Consider the following 21,454-nt stretch of genomic DNA (forward strand, 5'->3'; position numbering starts at 1 on the left):
TGGTGAATAATCTCTACATCCTTTTTTAGTAATTTCACCATGTTTGTAGGTTTCCAGAAGTTACCACAGCCACAAATTCATGAAAACAAAATGTAGCTTTTTGTTTTTATTTTAAGGGTATGTTTAGGCATAAGGTTAGCAGTGTGGTTAGGCTTGAAATCACATTTAAAGAAGATAAGTTGAACAAATAGGCCGGAATCTATGACTTTGTGGCTGTGGTAACTAGTGGTGACTATGTTTGTGTCAATGCTTGCCTTTTCGCTTGCCCTCTCAGTTCCTCGTGACCTAGGTGAAACACTCAATTATTTATTGGTGTCTAGCAACTGCAACGTGACACGGCCATTTTGTTAACTTTAAATGTAATTGCCATTGACCCTTTCAGTGGGGACGACTGTTCAGACGTAAAGCGACGCAACTTGTCTGCCATAGTTTTTGGTGGGCTTGTTCTAAAAGCATATGACAGTCAGTCCACTCTTATGTCCTTTTTCCTGTTGGTATTGAAAACAATTATTGGATTTCTCAGCATGCCATGCATTCTTTTCACTCTTTCTTTCCTGGAGTTTTGAAAAGCCTCTGAGCCTCCCACCCAGAAGGGGTCACGTAGCAGAAAGGCACACACAAAGCTCTGGGGTTATTCAGTTTCTTCTGAGCGCTCTTCCCCATCGGCTGTTTGCCTAGTAATTCAATTCAGATGTGCAGGATCCAAAAACATGTTTATTTGAATGAAATCTACCCCTCCACCCACATTGACCAAGGACTAAGCTTTTCTTAGCAGTGTTCCAAGTTTAACGGCCCAGTGAGGTACTGCCACCTTGGCCTCTTTTGCCTCAAACCGCTTAACAGACAGCCACCTTGTCTCTGCACTGGCTCAGCAACTTTTTGCTATTTTTCATTTTCCTGTTACCGTGTCAACTCGAATCCAATATCATTCAACAGTGTTGCCACACGTCAGTTGTGAAGGCATTGTGCTTTGTTACAGTGGACTGGGTAGTTTAACGAGCAGGCAGGTCTATGTAGAGAGCACGATGTCTGTGTGTCAATGCAGGTCCCGTCTGTCTCCAGATTGCTCATGAACCCAAGCATGTGAGGCTGTGATGGGTAAAGGGGTAATTAGAGGCTGAATGGAGGTATTGATGGGCTGGGGAGTTCCTCCTTTTATTTAGAACCATGATTTAAGTTGGCGTTCTTCACTTTTACACATCAAGACTACTTGTTTTTGGGCAATTTATTTTTTTCATGTTGGCTAACTGGTAACTACTGTTGAACTGCTATCCAACTGAAAGTTCAATGTGAAAGAATGAAGAAGTGTAATACCAATGCTTTTATTTAATTGTAACTACTCGCAATATTCTGATCGAGAGGGAGGGACTTGCTTATTGCTTTTCTGTCAGCACCTAATAACACAGTAGAAGTTGATGAGGTAACCATCTATGTACTTAAATGTAGACCACAATGGGACCTCTCCTCTGAAGATGGTTTAAGCAGGTAGGCCGCTGGTCTAAATGCTTTTGCATGTGGACAGCCCACGTCTACATATTTCTGTTCCATTGTTTTGCTTGCTGTACTCGTATGCAGACTGGTCTTCATGTTGAAACTGGCGCTGTTAAACTTTAAACTCTCTTCTGAGCGAACACATGATTGGTGTATTCCAAAGTATGAATTATTAATGGCGATCGTTTCCAATTCTCACTGAAGTGCTTCCCAAAAATGTTGGCTCTCAGGTCTAGAGGTCTCAAACAGCATCCACAATATAGGGAAAATTCACTCACATTGTACATGAAGTGGAACAACAAAGAATGTCTAAAGTATACATGACATTTGGGCTTTGGGTTTTCTACATTATGCATAAATGCTTTATGCAACCATCCAGTCTTTTTCTCTAGTTTTCTTTAGCAGCGGTGGCAACAGTCACAGAAAGGAGGGGATACCCATTTGACCTCGTCATTGCGCTAATGCTAGTTAGCAACCTCCTTCAAACTGCAAGCAGAGACATAAAAATGGTATCCATGAGTTCATCTGACTCTGAGAAAGTAGATAAAGGGCCTCATTTCCAAAATCCCCAAATATCCCTTTAAGTTTACACTGTTGGCAAACACGGAAAACGTGTTTTCTTTATTTGTACTATTTTCTACATTGTAGAATAATAGTGGGGACATCAAAACTATGACAGAACACACATGGAATTAAGTAGTAACGAAAAAAGTGTTAAACAAATCAAAATACATTTTTGGTTCTTCAAAGTAGCCACCTTTTGCCTTGATGACAGCTTTGCACATTATCTCAACCAGCTTCATCTGGAATGCTTTTCCAACAGTTTCACATGCTGAGCACTTGTTGGGTGCTTTTTCTTCACTCTGCGGTCCGACTCATCCCAAACCATCTCAATTTGGTTGAGGCCTAGAGGATTGTGGAGGCCAGGTCATCTGATGCAGCACTCATCACTCTCCTTCTTGGTAAAATAGCCCCTACACAGCCTGGAGGTGTGTTGATCATTGTCCTGTTGAAAAACAAATGATAGTCCCACTAAGCCTTAACCAGATGGGATGGCGTATCATTGCAGAATGCTGTGGTAGCCATGCTGGTTAATTGTGTCTTGAATTCTAAATAAATCAGGGACTGTGTCACCGGAAAAGCATCCCCACACATCACACCACGGTGGGAACCACATATGCGGAGATCATCCATTCACCTACACGGCGGTTGGAACCAAAAATCTCAAATTTGAACTTGTCCGACCAAAGGACAGATTTCCACCGGTCTAATGTCCATTGCTCGTGTTTCTTGGCCCAAGTAAGTCTCTTCTTCTTATTGGTGTCCATAAGTAGTGGTTTCTTTGCAGCAATTTGACCACGAAGGCCTGATTCACACAGTCTCCTGAACAGTTGATGTTGTGTGTGTTACTTGAATTCTGTGAAGCATTTATTTGGGCTGCAAACTGAGGTGCAGTTAACGCTAATGAACTTATCCTCTGCAACAGAGGTAATGCTGAGTCTTCCGTTCCTGTGGTGTTCTTCATGATAGAGAGTTTCAAAGTTCTTAAACATTTCCGAATTGACTGACCTTCATGTCGTAAAGTAATGATGGACTGTCATTTTCTCTTTGCTTATTTGAGCTGTTCTTGCAATTGTATGGACTTAGTCCTATTTGGTAAAATACCATCTTCTGTATACCACCCCAACCTTGTCAAAACATAACTGATTGGCTCAAATGCATTAAGAAGGGAAAAAAATCCACAAATGAACTTTTAACAAGGCACACCTGTTAATTAAAATGCATTCCAGGTGACTACCTCATGAAGCTGTTTGAGAGAATACCAAGATTATGCAAAGCTGTCATCAAGGCAAAGGGTGGCTACTTTGAAGAATCTCAAATTTAAAATACATTTAGATTTGTTTAACACTTTTTTTTGCTTACGACAGTGTTGATGTCTTCACCATTATTCTACAATGTAGAACATAGTACAAATAAAGAAAAACCCTGGTATGAGTAATTGTGTCCAAACCTTTGACTGTATGTACAGTGGGGAGAACAAGTATTTGATACACTGCCGAATTTGCAGGTTTTCCTACTTACAAAGCATGTAGAGGTCTGTAATTTTTATCATAGGTACACTTCAACTGTGAGAGACGGAGTCTAAAACAAAAATCCAGAAAATCACGTATGATTTTTCAGTAATTAATTCGCATTTTATTGCATGACACCAGTCCCTCCTGCAGCAAAGCACCCCCACAACATGATGCTGCCACCCCCGTGCTTCACGGTTGGGATGGTGTTTTTCAGCTTGCAAGCCTCCCCGTTTCCCCAAACACAACGATGGTCATTATGGCCAAACAGTTCTATTTTTGTTTCATCAGACCAGAGGACATTTCTGCAAAAAGTACGATCTTTGTCCCCATATGCAGTTGCAAACCGTAGTCTGGCTTCTTTATGGCGGATTTGGAACAGTGGCTTCTTCCTTGCTGAGCGGCTTTTCAAGTTATGTTGATATAGGACTCGTTTTACTGTGGATATAGATACTTTTGTACCCGTTTCCTCCAGCATCTTCACAAGGTCCTTTGCTGTTGTTCTGTGATTAATTTGCACTTTTCGCACCAAAATACGTTCATCTCTAGGAGACTGAACGCGTCTCCATCCTGAGTGGTATGAAGGCTGCATGGTCCCATGGTGTTTATACTTGCGTACTATTGTTTGTACAGATGAACGTGGTACATTCAGGCATTTGGAAATTGCTCCCAAGGATGAACCCGACTTGTGGAGCTCTATAATTATTTTTCTGTGGTCTTTGCTGATTTCTTTTGATTTTCCCAAGATGTCAAGCAAAGTGTACGTCTGACCCACTGTTATTGTGATACAGTGAATTATAAGTGAAATAATCTGTCTGTAAACAATTGTTGGAAAAATGACTTGTGTCATGCACAAAGTAGATGTCATGCACAAAGTAGACATGCCAACACTATAGTTTGTTAACAAGACATTTGTGGAGTTGTTGAAAAATGAGTTTTAATGATTCCAACCTAAGTGTATGTAAACTTCAACTAGGTGTATGTATGTATTATCATCGTACGTACGCAATCCTATAATATGAAAGCTTTATCCATATATCATTGGCTTATTTTTTTATTTACATCAATTATGTACTCTACCTTTTACAAGGCTTTGCATCTGCAATTTCCTCATCACAACGGACATTATTGAAATCAAAGCAGGCTTTGGAAGCAGGAGAAACACGTTTGCTAAGACTTAAAAAGGGGGAGGTTGGAACTGCTTTTAAAAAAAAGGGCAGAAAATGCATGCCTGATATTTGGAACAATTCTAAGCAGCATGAAGTAAGAGAGCGTACAGTCGTTTCAATGCAAACCTTGTTCCATCCTGGACCTCGTTGGTTAGACGAGAGGTTGAGAAGGGGGTTGGGAGGGATACTGAAGAAAGGTTAGGTTGGAGGAACAAGACTTCTTTCTCCCCCCCCCCCCCCCTGGCCCTCACATGTGACGAGTTGGGCCAACAAGCGTTTCATTGAGCAGGGCAGCCAGAGGAAATAACTGTGAGGCCGAACGCTGCCTAATGAAAGTAGAGACGCTGGTTATTATTATTATCATCGTCCTCCTGGCTGTCCTGGCCAGGTCCGCTAGCTAGCTGCACTAGAGTCAGGGGATATGGCGTTTCTCTGCCACCACACAGCCCTATTAAAATAGCTGAAATAACAATGAGTCTGCTCCAACAAAATCAGTTATTTAACTCCTTGAAGTGTATGTATACCCCACCTCCCATTGTGATTGATGCTGTATTGTGAGTGCTTTGAGTGTATAGGATTTGATTCCCTTAGACTAGATCGCTAGATCTAGTACCAGTGTACTCAAACCATATCAATGAGGAACTAAAAACACTGTTCAGGGTTAATGTCATCCTACATGGATCAATGAAGAACTGAATAGTGTGCGGGCAAGTTAGCAGTTTGAGATTAGGGATTAGCCATGTGTATGGGCACTGAGCTACCTACAGTACTGGGGGCTTGTGTTGGTATAACTTTCAGATCTTGGGCCCTGTTGTTTTGCCTGTTGGGCTGAACAAACAGTTCTCTCCTCCACGTAATGGCCGTAATGGTGTTGGTATGCATCTGCAGGCTTTCACTGTGTCTTGGTGGGGATCCAGATTGCATCATAGGGCCTGTCACACACACAGCCACAGCCTGCATTGTTTACCAGGGAGGGAGGCAGGCAAGACGGGCAGCATTCTCGGGCATAGGGACTCACCTTTACCCACATGATACAGTGACTACCAACAACATGTGTCATGACCTTTATGCCAACAGAGTCCATGGTGGATTTGGAACAGTTTGCATTAGGATGCAGAGGGCCATGCATGTTGGTCATACATGGCAAGCATCAGGCACAACAAATGTCAGACTTATGAATGAGCCTGTTTCTGTTTGAGTCTTTGGAGACCCAGGGAGACTATTAAACCCCTGGTCTATCTAGTCCTCTCTCTCTGGTGTCTAAAGCCCCTCTGTGTGTTCCTCTCGTCTCTCCTACAGTCCAACAAGGTCCCAGTGGTGCAGCATGCTCACCACGTCCACCCGCTGACCCCCCTCATCACCTACAGCAATGAACATTTCTCCCCCGGAACCCCTCCCTCACACCTCTCCCCGGAGATCCTTGACCCAAAGACCGGTACACACACACACACACCCTCAATGCAAGCATTACATGGCTTGCATTAAACTTAAACTGCAGTCTATATATCTATTAATTTCTTAGAGAAAATGACCTTGACTGTGACTTTAAATTATCTATTGCTTCAATTGTCCCCCCTGTGTTCCCTTCAGGCATTCCTCGGACTCCCCATCCATCAGAGCTCTCTCCGTACTACCCCCTGTCTCCAGGTGCTGTGGGACAGATCCCTCACCCTCTGGGATGGCTGGTGCCACAGTGAGTAACACACAGCATTAAATAGAACAGTATTATATACATATTTATGCACTGGCATACCATACACCCTTGCAGCCCCCACAAGGGGGAGGGGCGGGGGTTGCTATGGGCTCTGGGGGCCACAACCACAAAACACCCTTCTCCCCAGATAGCATATGAACATGTCATAAGCCATGGCAAAAAAAATGTTTAAAATGACAGAAAAAATATGTATAATAATCTCAGCCTCCTAGCAAAATGTGTAGAATAGTAGGAAATGCAAAATACTCTCAGCCTCATTGCAAAATATGTAGAATAACATGAGGTTTGCTATAAAACTGCACATTTTCCTCTCTGCCCCATGGCAATATGTAATGTATCTGTGGAGTAACCCACATCCTCCTAACTCATAGACATGGAGAATAGTTTTGTTGAAGTCCATTTATCTCAAAGTACAGTCCTAACCTGGTATAGTATAGGAGAAACTTTGAATACGGTATAATATGTACAGTGTTTGTCAAACTTTGCGGTATAGGCACATTCTGATGCAATTTTGATAATAAAACACTGACATATTTGAGATATTTAGGATAAATTCTTCGCATTCTATGGGTTTTGCTATGGGTCTTGTAACCAATTTGAACGGTGCTTTTCCGCAAGCAGGGGATTGCAGTTGAGTGCTGGATTAGTGCTGGTGCGTTATCTGTCAGCTGTGTCTGATCCTCTTCTCACTGGTGCCTTCCTCTACTCCTCTGATTCTCAGGCAGGGCCAGCACATGTACTCTATCTCCCCGGGGGGGTTCCGACACCCCTATCCCACCCTCGCAATGAATGCATCTATGTCCAGGTGAGTGGATCGCTTTGCTCTTTGTCACCCAGTCTCACCAACCCCTAGCCATCCCCAAAAAGAGAGCAATATCTTGTGGTTGTAATGCATTCTGTAGTCATGTTTATGATGTTCTCATTGCTGAGTTTATAACAGTCTTAGGACAGGGGTATCCAACCGTGGACAGCCAGTGGGTAGGGACTACAAAGGAATAGGGGTGCTAAGTCTTCTAAAAACGAGCTCAGCCTTCCTTCCAAAGAGAGCGTGAACAGATTATTGGCATTCAGAACCCTACGCTGTAGACAGCACAGTCTTTTCTGTGAACTATACTACCCTGGCCAGGCCAATGTTCTCAGTTGATCTGCTACACACACGCGCACACACACACACACACACACACACACACACACACACACACACACACACAAAGATGAAAGGGCTGAGAATCGATTACGACAAATCAAAGCTCATCTGAACCGACAACTCCCATCTGATTGAACTTTCTGCCCGACTGTCAAAATTTGAAAGATTTGTAGCGAGCCTTCCGGTGTTAGTATGGGATGAAATATTCATCAGGGTCTCTGTATGATCAATAGTATTCTCAGCTCCTGCCACAGTGTTACAAAGTTTGTCTTGCCGTCTGTCCCACCTGAACAAGGCTTGTTCATGTAATATTTGACAGTTTTGTCATAAATATATGATAATACTGTATGTACAGTGCCTTGTAAAAGTATTCATCCCCCTTGGTGTTTTTCCAATTTTGTTGCATTACAACCTGTAATTTAAATGGATTTTTATTTGGATTTCATGTAATGGACATACACAAAATAGTCCAAATTGGTGAAGTGAAATGAAAAAAAGGACATGTTTCAAAAATGTATAATAAAAAAAAAAGTGGTGCGTGCTTATGTATTAACCCCCTTTGCCATAAAGCCCCTAAATAAGATCTGGTGCAACCAATTACCTTCAGAAGTCACATAATTTGTTAGATTGCACACAGGTGGACTTTATTTAAGTGTCACATGATATATATATCTGAGTCTGCAACACCACTAAGCAAGGGGCACCGCCAAGCAAGCAGCACCATGAAGACCAAGGAGCTCTCCAAATAGGTCAGGGACAAAGTTGTGGAGAAGTACAGATCAGGGTTGGGTTATGAAAAATATCTGAAACTTTGAACATCCCACGGAGCAGCATTAAATCCATAATAAAAAAATGGAAAGAATATGTCACCACAACAAACCTGCCAAGAGAGGGCCGCCCACCAAAACTCACAGACCAGGCAAGGAGGGCATTAATCAGAGAGGCAACAAAGAGACCAAAGAGAACCCTGAAGGAGCTGCAACGCTCCACAGCGGAGATTGGAGTATCTGTCCATAGGACCACTTTAGGTCGTATACTCCACAGAGCTGGGCATGGGCTTTACGGGAGAGTGGCCAGAAAAAAAATAAGGAAACAAGTTTGGTGTTTGCCGAAAGGCATGTGGGAGACTCCCCAAACATATGGAAGAAGGTACTCTGGTCAGATGAGACTTAAATTGAGCTTTTTGGCCACCAAGGAAAATGCTATGTCTGGTGCAAACCAAACACCTCTCATCACCCCGAGAACATCATCCCCACAGTGAAGCATGGTGGTGGCAGCATCATGCTGTGGGAATGTTTTTCATCAGCAGGGACTGGGAAACTGGTCAGAATTGAAGGAATGATGGATGGCGCTAAATACAGGGAAATTCTTGAGGGGAAACTTGTTTCAGTCTTCCAGAGATTTGAGACTGAGATGGAGGTTCACCTTCCAGCAGGACAATGACCTTACGCATATTGCTAAAGCAACACTTGAGTGGTTTAAGGGGAAACATTTAAATGTCTTGGAATGGCCTAGTCAAAGCCCAGACCTCAATCCAATTGAGTATCTGTGGTATGACTTAAAGATTGCCCGACACCAGCGGAACCCATTCAACTCGAAGGAGCTGGAGCAGTTTTTTGCCTTGAAGAATGGGCAACCATCCCAGTGGCTAGATGTGCCAAGCTTATAGAGACACACCCCAAGAGACTTGCAGCTGTAATTGCTGCAAAAGGTGTTTCTACAAAGAACTGACTTTGGGGGGGTGAATAGTTATGCACGCTCAAGTTTTTTTCATTTTTTTTGTCTTATTTCTTGTTTGTTTTACAATAACAAATATTTTGCATCTTTAAAGTGGTAGGCATGTTGTGTAAATCAAATGATACAACCCCCCCCCCACCTCCCAAATCCATTTTAATTCCAGGTTGTAAGGCAACAAAATAGGAAAAATGACAAGGGGGGTGAATACTTTTGCAAGCCACTGTATTTGATGTTCTACTCTTTTTTTTTTTTTTTCTCCTCAGCTAGTTTTTTAGTGGCTGCTGGGATCGTAATGGTGGAAGAGCCCCCTCTTTTATGTATGACATGATAGTTTAAGTAGAAAGATATTGGAGAGATTAAAGTGTACACCCAATTACGAATGGGGTGTCCTCAATTTGACGTGCTACTGTTAAGTAACCTTTTTTATAGCAAGAAAAGCGTCTGGACACACTCGCATGAAGTACAAGCTTATAGTGTATTTTGGACTTTCAAAAACCATATCTGTCTGTTAAATTGAGATTTTTATGAAGCATTAAAGGATTTTCCTTTCGTTTATTTAACAAGAATGTGTGGCAGAGGAGCATGGAACTTAATTTCCCCCTTTGTCCATGTACAATGTACCATTGTGTTAGCACCACTCTCATTTTCCAACGGCTATCTGAAGGTGTTCTGTTCTGATAGCTGTGGAAGAAAGACCCTGCATGGTTTTGAACACGGGAAGCAGTGGTTTCCGGTGTCAGGTCCCCTCTGTCACCATGGTTACCATACACTTCACTTTTCTCCAGGCATGGTTGGATAAAGGGACTTTTGAAAAAGCCTTTATTTGAACAAAAAAAAGAAATATGTAGCTCATTGTGGACATTACTTTAGTCTAGACTCCAGACAAACAGTCGGCTTGACAGGTCAGACCGAAAGAGTGTGTAAGAAGTTTGTTGAAAGTTTGTTAACCGTTAGGGTTGTGTTGTCTTTGTTGTTTCCAGCTTGGTGTCTAGCCGTTTCTCCCCCCACATGATGCCCCACCACCCCCACGGCATGCACCAGACTGGCATCCCTCATCCTGCTATCGTATCACCAGCCATCAAGCAGGAACCAAACACTCATGACCACATGAGCCCCTCTATGCATTCGTAAGGACCAATAACTGAAATTCTTCACATTTACCTTTATCCAAACATATAAACACTTTATTTACTCTTATTAAAATTGGTTGTTGACTGAGTATCCCGTCTCTATTCATAATTCCATTTGGAGGGCCAGGATTCTAGAGCATCCTGTTTCTTTGTAAGAGGTCAGCCAGGTCTTCTGGAATGGAATCGGACCTCATACACAAGGAGGACTATTTTAAGTGACATTTGCAATGTGTATTTTGTGTCTCAGCAGAAAGTCTCCCGGCCCGGTGAAGAAGGAGGAGGACAAAAAGCCCCACATCAAGAAGCCTCTGAATGCCTTCATGCTGTACATGAAGGAGATGAGGGCCAAGGTGGTGGCTGAGTGCACCCTGAAGGAGAGCGCTGCCATCAACCAGATACTGGGCCGAAGGGTGAGCACAACACACTGCCTGACCACACAAAGACACACCACAGTTTGCAGGTATGTTTGTGTGTAAATTCTTTACATGCTTTGGCCAGTTCTGACTTTTGTCATGTTTGTGTTTAGTGGCACTCACTATCGAGAGAAGAGCAAGCCAAATACTATGAGCTGGCGAGGAAAGAGAGGCAACTCCACTCCCAACTCTACCCAGGCTGGTCAGCACGAGATAACTATGTGAGTAGGACTTTTTCCCATGGATCTTTCAATAAGGGAGGGAAATGTGGGTTACGGAAGTAAGCGCCTCATTTCCAGTTGGTTAAAAAATAATTCCATATATACTGTGATTCTAATGATCTACAAGACTTTTGTTCTCATACACTGAAGTTGTTTGATGTAGTGTTGAAGCATGTTGCTTTCATTTTGATAGTAACCTGTTTTTTTCTGACTACATTGTTTTGTTTATCTGTGCAGGGAAAGCGGAAAAAGAGGAAGAGAGATAATAAGCCAGACTCAACACCGGAGGGTAAGGGGTCCTTTTCTCTCTCTGTTCTTCTCTTGGACCTATCCTCTCTATTTAGGGCAGAAAGAACTCCATCTATAGGCCTGTGTGAAACAGTGCTGCTAGCTACACTTGGCTTGCCACTAACTCCTCTCTTCCCTCTATACTTTCACAAGCAGCATATGAAGTGCAGTGCTAATTGTGACGTTGAGGCAGGTATGTCTGCTGTTATGAACCATTAAGGCTGAACTGCAGGACACTGCTCTCCACTCCACCCGCAGTGGTTTGGTCTGGTCTGTTGCAGCACAGCAGTCAAACCTCATTTACATAGAGGCATTTAATGTGTTATTGACATAGACATAGACTTTTTTTTCACCCAAACTGTTTAGTTTCTAAAAACCTATGCCATTTAGTTGTGCATTTCACCCATTGCGGTAGTGTTCTTTGTTTTCTCTTCTTCTTTTTTTACATTAAAAAAATTGTCACAGACCTTTTGGTTTTCCATGTTCTGTACATTGTCTGTGAATGTTTTGTATTTTTGGCCAACTATCATGTATGCAAGGGAACTGGCACTGTTGAAGGACTTGTAACAGATTATAGGCTTATTTAACAGCAATATTGACAAAGCCCCCTCCTTTTGTTTCTCCAGACTTCTCAATCAGTAACAAGAAGCAGTGTGTACAATACCTGCCCTCAGAGAAAATGTGTGACAGCCCTGCCTCGTCTCACGGCAGCATGCTGGATTCTCCAGCCACACCCTCTGCAGCTCTGGCCTCCCCGGCTGCTCCCGCCGCCACACACTCAGAGCAGGCCCAGCCACTGTCCCTCACCACCAAACCAGAAGGACGCCTGCACCACCATTTTCTAACTGGCAAACCCTCTGGATCTGCTTCATCTTCGTCATCTTCATCCTCTTCCTCCTCCTCTTCCCACCCAAGCATCTCCATCCCTATTGGTACTTCAGGCAGCCACTCCACACCCATTCTCCCTCGGCCAATCCCCTTCAGCTCCCTGCACCACTCAATGCTCTCACCGCCCTCTCCTTTCCATCAAGCAGCCCTACATTCCCATCATGCCCTCTTCCAGTCACAGCCCCTCTCCTTGGTAACCAAATCGTCTGACTAAATCTACAAAAGCAATTCTTTTTTTCTCTTTTATTGTGCTGTATATTGCTTTTACTTTTCAAAAAATAGATATTAGAACTTTTTTTTAAATGATGAAAAGGAATAAATATTATTGGTCAATATTTGATCCCATCCTTTTCTACTTCTCTCCAATGAAACAAAATGTATTTTTTGTAAAGTTTACTGCAGAACAGGTTTCTTTTTTTGATGCATTTATCCAATAAACTACTTGTATAAAAGAAAATTAAGAAAAGGAACAAAAAACACCCTCTCCTTTTAGCCAAAACATTATTAATGTTAGTATTGAGTTCGATTTATAGTTCTGGACAATAATTTCAGTCCTTGCAAATGCCCCTTTTAAATTCCCAAGAGTGTGACTTTCTTTTGACATGTTAAATAAACCTTTGAGATTGTTTTTTAGAAATGCCTGGTTCTCTTTTCTTCCATCACTGCCTGATCACGCACATTCATTTGAATATATATGAATCAATAACATAATTTTGACGACATATATGCAATATAAGCAATGAACATATTTCCTACAGGTTCAAACCTGTAAATACAGGTACAGATACTAACTTGGAAGAAGACTATTTGCTGGGAGTTTTAGAACTCCATCAGTTGTTAAGTTCTGACATTCTTCAAGATAAATATTGGAAATGGTCATTCATCTTTACATCTCTATATTTTTGTCAATTTAGTTGTTTATAATGAAGATCATGACGATAGTGGGAGAAGAATCACTAGTTAATCTTTAATTGGGTGAATTTAGGCTAACCACACCGGAAAATGAAAAGCCGTGCCAAGGTAACAAAATTTGAAGCCAACAAAAATAAATAGGCATCTGTTCCTTCCTGGAATGTAGAGTCCCATAACAACGACAAAAAAGCAGGTCAGACTGGTCCCCAGCACACCAAACCCGTTTCGCGCTCTCCCTGTTTTACTGCATCTTTATTCACCATTTGGCACAGTGCTGAGGCTTTAATTAACTCTGAGGTATTGGGATGTAGCCCCTGGGACCTCATTAGGCAATTCAATTAGTAAAAGATACACACGGTAGGTTAGTTTTTGGTGGCTTTGGACATGGGGAGCAGTGCCAGGGATGGACCAATTAGCCTCTAGCTGGAGGACTGGCACATGAAGTTCCTTCACCTTGTGACTATGTTTTAGACCTTACCCACACTTCTTATAAAGAAGGGTGAAAGCAGAGCTGCTGTGACTGTAGATTGTCATTGAAATGCCCATCTATTTAAGTGGCAGTTCGGTAATTCAAAAAAACAAATGGACGTAAGCAATTAGTTGATGCATTGTATTCCTGCAACATCCAGATGGTAGGAGACTGACCTGCCTTCCAAACCCACAGCTCTGTGTGTTCCCCAGGGCCCAGTGTAGCCCCTTCTGAGTCTGACAGTAACAATGGTTAACCACATGCATACTCTCTCATCTGCTTACCATGCTCAGTATCCTTATCAGCTCTTATAGAGAGGCTGTGAACATACACATTAGCCTAATTAGGATGGAGCAGAGTCAAAATGAGTTTTATTCAAATGTTTTATGTATGCAGCCAATACCAATAGCTGTCATTCATTAGTATTTTCCAGAAGCCATAACTTGAACCATTTCCTCAACACGCTGTACAATGCCCTCAGACAAGGGCGTCTCTCTCTCAGACTGGGTTCTTTATGGTCTGAACCACAAGCGACAGACTGTGCCTTTTTTTGCCCTGCGGTGAGATACTGAGCTGTCAGTCTCCCAGCAATGTTTTAACCAATCATTAGCTATAATAAGTCTCTGCTTATTTGCCTCTCTTTCTTACCTCATCCCAGGCAGAGGCCGTGGTCTCTGGTGCCATGTCTGCCTGCCCTCAAGCTGCTTCCCCTATCCGTCACTGAAATTACAGGTAATGAGTTGTAAAACACAGCCAGTGAAACTGCCTCCTCAAGGATACAGATCTATTGTAATGTTGCATTCTCCTTAGACAGTAACACATTATGAAACTGAGAGACTCCAGGTGAATAACTTCAAATGTAGCACACTGGCTATTCCAGGCTGGCTTCAAGCCATCTAATAACTGTCAATGAATTTCAGACAATATCCACCATTGCATAATTGTTTCAAAATTATCACAGGAATACAGCTTCACAATTTGTGATGAGGCAATAGTGTTAGTTGTTTTGGTGTTTCATATGTAGCTGCAATGTGTACAATTCATATTTGAACAAATCCTCTCCTATTTGTTTTCTCATACTGCACATATAGGATACAACATTTTCTTTTCTTGATATTTGTATTTTAAGTTTTATTTGCACAACATTGTGGAGTCTGAATTGTTTATGCAATAATAAGTGTAGTATTTGGTTGCTCTACTAGACATCTGCCATGTAAGCACAATGTCAGCTTTAATACATGTTAATTTTGCTCATTAAATTCTTGCAGTCTCTTGCCAAGGTTATTTTTTGGGCCCTCCTTTGATCACAAATGAATTCCAGGTTAACCCTTTGATATTTCAAATGCATGATGTGGAGACATTGCATAGACACATCTCCACCGTAGAGACACAAATAAGTCCCCAATTAGACAGAGGAGTTCATATGATTCCTCTCAGGTTAGAATATCAGTGGTTCATTCTTAGAGATATATCATACTATGGGATTATAGAGAAAAATCTATTTGGTTTGGCATGGAGGAGACAATGTAACATCCTGTTGTTATATGCTGGTAGCACGCTGTCAAAAGGACATCAAATCCTAGGAGTGGCCTATAGGCTACAAGGAGTCAGGTCTAGCTAGCAAGTATGAGCCATAATAACAGAAGTCAGGTTGAGTAAGTAATCAGTGTCATTCTACATGGACAGCCTGGGAGTCTGAGACAGAGCTGCAAAACACACAATTAGTGTAGTCTCACATTTAAATTGTGTTATTGTCTACAGCCAGAACAAACAGAGGCTAACATATCGTCAACTAAAGTAATACATTATACAAAGGGTTTACATATACAGTAAAACTGACTTTAGAACAGCCTGTATTGTAAACTTTCTGTATTTATCCCCCATCCACATCGACAGGGCTGCAGTGGAGCGAGCGGGTGCACAGCTTTAAGTTCCTCAGTGTCCAAATCACTAAGGACTTAAAATAGTCCACACACATGCTCACAGTCGTGAAGAAGACGCGACAGCATCTCTTCGCCCTTAGGAGGTTGAAAAGGTTTGGCACTGGCCTTCAAATCCTCCAAAAGTTCTACAGCTGCACCATTGAGAGCAACTTGACTGGCTATGTCACTGCTTGGTAAGGCAACAGCACCGCCCTCAATCGTATGGCACTACAGAGGGTGATGCGGACAGCCCAGTAGATCACTGGGGCCGGGCTCCCTGCCACCCAGGACTCTATATATGGCGGTGTGAAAAGAAGGCCCGGAAATCGTTGGACTCCAGCCACCCAAGCAATATACTGTTCTCTCTGCTTCCACACGGCAAGAGGTACCGGTGCATCAAGTCTGGCACCAACAGTCTCCTGAACAACTTCTATCCCCAAGCAATAAGACTGCTAAATAGCTAACAAAATGGCTACATGGACTAACTGAGTTGACCATTGTATTTTATTTTTGCACTGTCTCTATGCACTCATTAAAACTTGAACCTTATCCAATCACGGCTCATTTTTCCTTTGTCATTATCTTGGTGCTCCTATCGATAGATACAGGATGTTGGAAGTGTCTGGAAGGTTCCAGTGTATGTGCTTTTACCCTGCTTTCCCAACGTGATATTAATTGACTGTATCCCCAACGTTCAATGAGTTTGACAAGACTCAGCTGGCACTGAGCTGGCTGTGAGCTGAAGAACCCCCTGCTTAATGTATTATTCATACCCATTTGACCTTAAAGAAGGCAATGCAAATAGAACTGAAGAATGAGAGTGATCATCTGAATTTCTAAATGTCAAACACCGTAATTAAGACACATTCATTACAAGAATCCACAGGTCTCCCATTTCCAGCTGAGATGTCAAATACCTCTCATTAACAGTTGGATGATTGTCATGTCTCCCAAAATATCAGGTTATGTGCTCCAACAAATTGCAATTTATTTGATTTTGCACTTACTGAAATACATTTATTTGGTTGTACCTGGGAGGATCTAGAGCTTTCTATCACACAAATTGACAAAACACATTGCAAACAGCTCCATGGAAGTAGTCAGACTCCAGTGAATCCCTCAGCATTTGCATAGGAATGTGTTCACAGTAAGATCGTTCACAACACTGTAGCCAAGCATGGATACCTCATTCAATATAAGAAAAAAGTCCTTTACTTATTAAAAACAATGGATTTCTTAAACCAAACCACCTTGAAGGATAACAAAATGTTCCTTATGGGATTTGAACCAACAAAAGTTTGGTCTGTAAACAACTTTCGTTAGACATTAGCTCCAAACTGGCCTTTCTTGTATACAGATTGTGACAGGTTCTTGCAACTAACAGGCCTATTCTGATGGGAAATGTATCACAAAGGTAATATTAATCCAGTTGATGTTGAATTAAAAGTGCAACAGTGACACAGTGTGTTTTTCACAGCTGTGGAGAATGACTCAAATTAAGCATTCTGTTACTCCAATTGTATTAATGTTCCTATTTTTAAATATTAAATGCCCCCCCAAAATGTAGGCGTCTGTGGAAATATAAACCATTTATAAAACATACATATAATTAATCGGATTTGGTATGCAAGTCTATTCCCGGCATTTAGTAGCCTATGATATATAACGTTACATTAGGCTACATTATGAATGGAATACTTGTTTCTGTCAAATGTATACTGAACAAAAATATAAAAACAACATGCAACAATTTCCACTATTTTACAGTTACAGTTCATATGAGGAAATCAGTCAATTGAGATAAATTCATTAGGCCCCAATTTATGGATTTCACATGAAAGGGCATGGGCCCAGCCTGGGAGGGCATAGGCCCACCCACTTGAGAGCCAGCCTCAACCACGGGGGAGCCAGGCCATTCAGAATTAGTTTTCCCCCACAAAAGGCTTTATTACAGACAGAATTACTCCTCAGTTTCGTCAGCTGTCCGGATGGCTGGTCCCAGACAGGTGAAGAAGCCGGATCTGGAGGTCCTGGGCTGGCATGGTTACACGTGGTCTGCGGTTGTGAGGCCGGTTGGACATACTGCCAAATTCACTGAAACAATGTTGGTAGAGAAATTAACATTCCATTACCTGGCAACAGCTCTGGTGGACATTCCTGCAGTCAGCATGCCAATTACACGCTCCCTCAAAACTTGAGGAATCTGTGGCATAGTGTTTCGTGACAAAACTGCACATTTTAGTGGAGCCTTTTATTGTCCCCAGCACAAGGTGGAACTTTTAATTTACATTTAACTAGGCAAGTCAGTTAAGAACAAATTCTTATTTACAATGACAGCCTACACCGGCAAAGCCCAGATGACTCTGGGCCAATTGTGGCACTCACAATCACAGCCGGTTGTGATACAGCCTGGAATCGAACCAGGGTGTCTGTTGTGATGCCTCTAGCACTAAGATGCAGTGCCTTAGACCGCTGTGCCACTCAGGAGCTGATTATGCTGATTAATCAGCTGTTTAATCAGCTTCTTGATGCACCACACCTGTCAGGTGGATGGGATTACCTTGGCAAAGGAGAAATGCTGCCTAACAGGTATGTAAACTAATTTGTTCGCAACATTTGAGAGAAATAAGCTTTTTGTGCATATGGAACATTTCTTCGGATTGTTTATTTCAGCTCATGAAACATAGGACCAACACTTTACATGCGTTTATATTTTTGTTCAGTATGACTAGACCTTTAGTACATCATACTGCATCATTGTAGGTGCAGAAATATGTATAGTATGTTTCGTAGGGCTCTGAGGCCAAGCTGGATGATCAATATCAAGGTTCATCACACCATCAGAAGGCCTGTACTGACCTCTGCTGGATTCCTTCATATATTGTAATTGGCCAGGAAAAAAATTGAGTGATTATATTTATTTAACCAGGTAAATTGACTGAGATAATATTCTCATTTACAGAAACGACCTGGGGAATAGTTACAGGGGATGAATGAGCCAATTGTAAACTGGGGATTATTAGGTGACGGTATGAGGGCCAGGTTAGGAATTCAGCCAGAACACCAGGGTTAACACCCCTACAATAAGTGCCATGGGATCTTAAGTGACCACAGAGAGTCAGGACATCCATTTAACATCCCATCTGAAAGACAGCACCCTACACAGGGCAATTTGCCCAATTACTGCCCTGGGGAATTGGGATTTTGTTTTTAGACCAGAGGAATGGGTGCCTCCTACTGGCCCTCCAACACCACTTACAGCAGCATTTGGTTTCCCATCCAGGACCAACCCTGCTTAGCCTGGCCTGTTGCAAAACGTTTTGGCTAGTGGCTAGTGATACATGTATTACATAAGGATGCAGTCGATGATATAGAGTACAGTATATACGTATGCATGTGAGATGAATAATGTAGGGTAAGTAACATTATATAAGGTAGCATTGTTTAAAGTGGCTAGTGATATATTTACATCATTTCCCATCAATTCCCATTATTAAAGTGGTTGGAGTTGAGTCAGTGTCAGTGTCAGTGTGTTGGCAGCAGCCACTCAATGTTAGTGGTGGCTGTTTAACAGTCTGATGGCCTTGAGATAGAAGCTGTTTTTCAGTCTCTCGGTCCCAGCTTTGATGCACCTGTACTGACCTCGCCTTCTGGATGATAGCGGGGTGAACAGGCAGTGGCTCGGGTGGTTGATGTCCTTGATGATCTTTATGGCCTTCCTGTAACATCGGGTGGTGTAGGTGTCCTGGAAGGCAGGTAGTTTGCCACCGGTGATGCGTTGTGCAGACCTCACTACCCTCTGGAGAGCCTTACGGTTGAGGGCGGAGCAGTTGCCGTACCAGGCGGTGATACAGCCCGCCAGGATGCTCTCGATTGTGCATCTGTAGAAGTTTGTGAGTGCTTTTGGTGACAAGCCGAATTTCTTCAGCCTCCTGAGGTTGAAGAGGCGCTGCTGCGCCTTCTTCACGATGCTGTCTGTGTGAGTGGACCAATTCAGTTTGTCTGTGATGTGTATGCCGAGGAACTTAAAACTTGCTACCCTCTCCACGACTGTTCCATCGATGAGGATAGGGGGGTGTTCCCTCTGCTGTTTCCTGAAGTCCACAATCACCTCCTTAGTTTTGTTGACGTTGAGTGTGAGCTTATTTTCCTGACACCACACTCCGAGGGCCCTCACCTCCTCCCTGTAGGCCGTCTCGTCGTTGTTGGTAATCAAGCCTACCACTGTTGTGTCGTCCGCAAACTTGATGATTGAGTTGGAGGCGTGCGTGGCCACGCAGTCGTGGGTGAACAGTGAGTACAGGAGAGGGCTCAGAACGCACCCTTGTGGGGCCCCAGTGTTGAGGATCAGCGGGGAGGAGATGTTGTTGCCTACCCTCACCACCTGGGGGCGGCCCGTCAGGAAGTCCAGTACCCAGTTGCACAGGGCGGGGTCGAGACCCAGGGTCTCGAGCTTGATGACGAGCTTGGAGGGTACTATGGTGTTGAATGCCCAGCTGTAGTCGATGAACAGCATTCTCACATAGGTATTCCTCTTGTCCAGATGGGTTAGGGCAGTGTGCAGTGTGGTTGAGATTGCATCGTCTGTGGACCTATTTGGGCGGTAAGCAAATTGGAGTGGGTCTAGGGTGTCAGGTAGGGTGGAGGTGATATGGTCCTTGACTAGTCTCTCAAAGCACTTCATGATGACGGAAGTGAGTGCTACGGGGCGGTAGTCCTTTAGCTCAGTTACCTTAGCTTTCTTGGGAACAGGAACAATGGTGGCCCTCTTGAAGGAGAGACCGCATGTTTTCGTTGCAGGCCGTGTCAGTGGCACTGTATTGTCCTCAAAGCGGGCAAAAAAGTTATTTAGTCTGCCTGGGAGCAAGACATCCTGGTCCGTGACTGGGCTGGATTTCTTCCTGTAGTCCGTGATTGACTGTAGACCCTGCCGCATGCCTCTTGTGTCTGGGCCGTTGAATTGAGATTCTACTTTGTCTCTGTACTGACGCTTAGCTTGTTTGATAGCCTTGCGGAGGGAATAGCTGCACTGTTTGTATTCGGTCATGTTACCAGACACCTTGCCCTGATTAAAAGCAGTGGTTCGCGCTTTCAGTTTCACGCGAATGCTGCCATCAATCCACAGTTTCTGGTTAGGGAATGTTTTAATCGTTGCTATGGGAACGACATCTTCAACGCACATTCTAATGAACTCGCACACCGAATCAGCGTATTCGTCAATATTGTTATCTGACGCAATACGAAACATATCCCAGTCCACGTGATGGAAGCAGTCTTGGAGTGTGGAGTCAGCTTGGTCGGACCAGCGTTGGACAGACCTCAGCGTGGGAGCCTCTTGTTTTAGTTTCTGTCTGTAGGCAGGGATCAACAAAATGGAGTCGTGGTCAACTTTTCTGAAAGGGGGGCGGGGCAGGGCCTTATATGCGTCGCGGAAGTTAGAGTAACAATGATCCAAGGTTTTTCCACCCCTGGTTGCGCAATCGATATGCTGATAAAATTGAGGGAGTCTTGTTTTCAGATTAGCCTTGTTAAAATCCCCATCTACAATGAATGCAGCCTCCGGATAAATGGTTTCCAGTTTGCAAAGAGTTAAATAAAGTTCGTTCAGAGCCATCGATGTGTCTGCTTGGGGGGGGATATACGGCTGTGATTATAATCGAAGAGAATTCTCTTGGTAGATAATGCGGTCTACATTTGATTGTGAGGAATTCTAAATCAGGTGAACAGAAGGATTTGAGTTCCTGTATGTTTCTTTCATCACACCATGTCTCGTTAGCCATAAGGCATACGTCCCCGCCCCTCTTCTTACCAGAAAGATGTTTGTTTCTGTCGGCGCGATGCGTGGAGAAACCCGTTGGCTGCACCGCCTCGGATAGCGTCT

At 43.0% G+C, this 21,454-nt stretch overlaps 1 protein-coding gene across 2 annotated transcripts in view; it reads left to right on the forward strand.

Moving 5' to 3' along the window:
* The window catches only part of LOC115131934 (transcription factor 7-like 1-B), a 47,305-nt gene extending 34,398 nt beyond the window's left edge, over window positions 1–12,907 (forward strand). Inside the window, exons 5-12 of one of the 2 annotated variants that reach the window (XM_029664045.2) lie at window positions 6,032–6,167; window positions 6,323–6,425; window positions 7,168–7,251; window positions 10,311–10,457; window positions 10,708–10,870; window positions 10,987–11,094; window positions 11,332–11,383; window positions 12,009–12,907. In XM_029664045.2, the coding sequence (XP_029519905.1) occupies window positions 6,032–6,167; window positions 6,323–6,425; window positions 7,168–7,251; window positions 10,311–10,457; window positions 10,708–10,870; window positions 10,987–11,094; window positions 11,332–11,383; window positions 12,009–12,484 (1,269 nt within the window). In that variant the 3' untranslated portion in view covers window positions 12,485–12,907. The remainder of the gene's footprint in view (window positions 1–6,031; window positions 6,168–6,322; window positions 6,426–7,167; window positions 7,252–10,310; window positions 10,458–10,707; window positions 10,871–10,986; window positions 11,095–11,331; window positions 11,384–12,008) is intronic. The other variant, XM_029664054.2, reaches the window with a different exon arrangement.
* The last annotated feature ends 8,547 nt before the right edge of the window (window positions 12,908–21,454 follow it).

Source organism: Oncorhynchus nerka, linkage group LG13, assembly GCF_034236695.1.
Source record: "Oncorhynchus nerka isolate Pitt River linkage group LG13, Oner_Uvic_2.0, whole genome shotgun sequence".
NCBI classification, from domain to species: Eukaryota; Metazoa; Chordata; class Actinopteri; order Salmoniformes; family Salmonidae; genus Oncorhynchus; species Oncorhynchus nerka.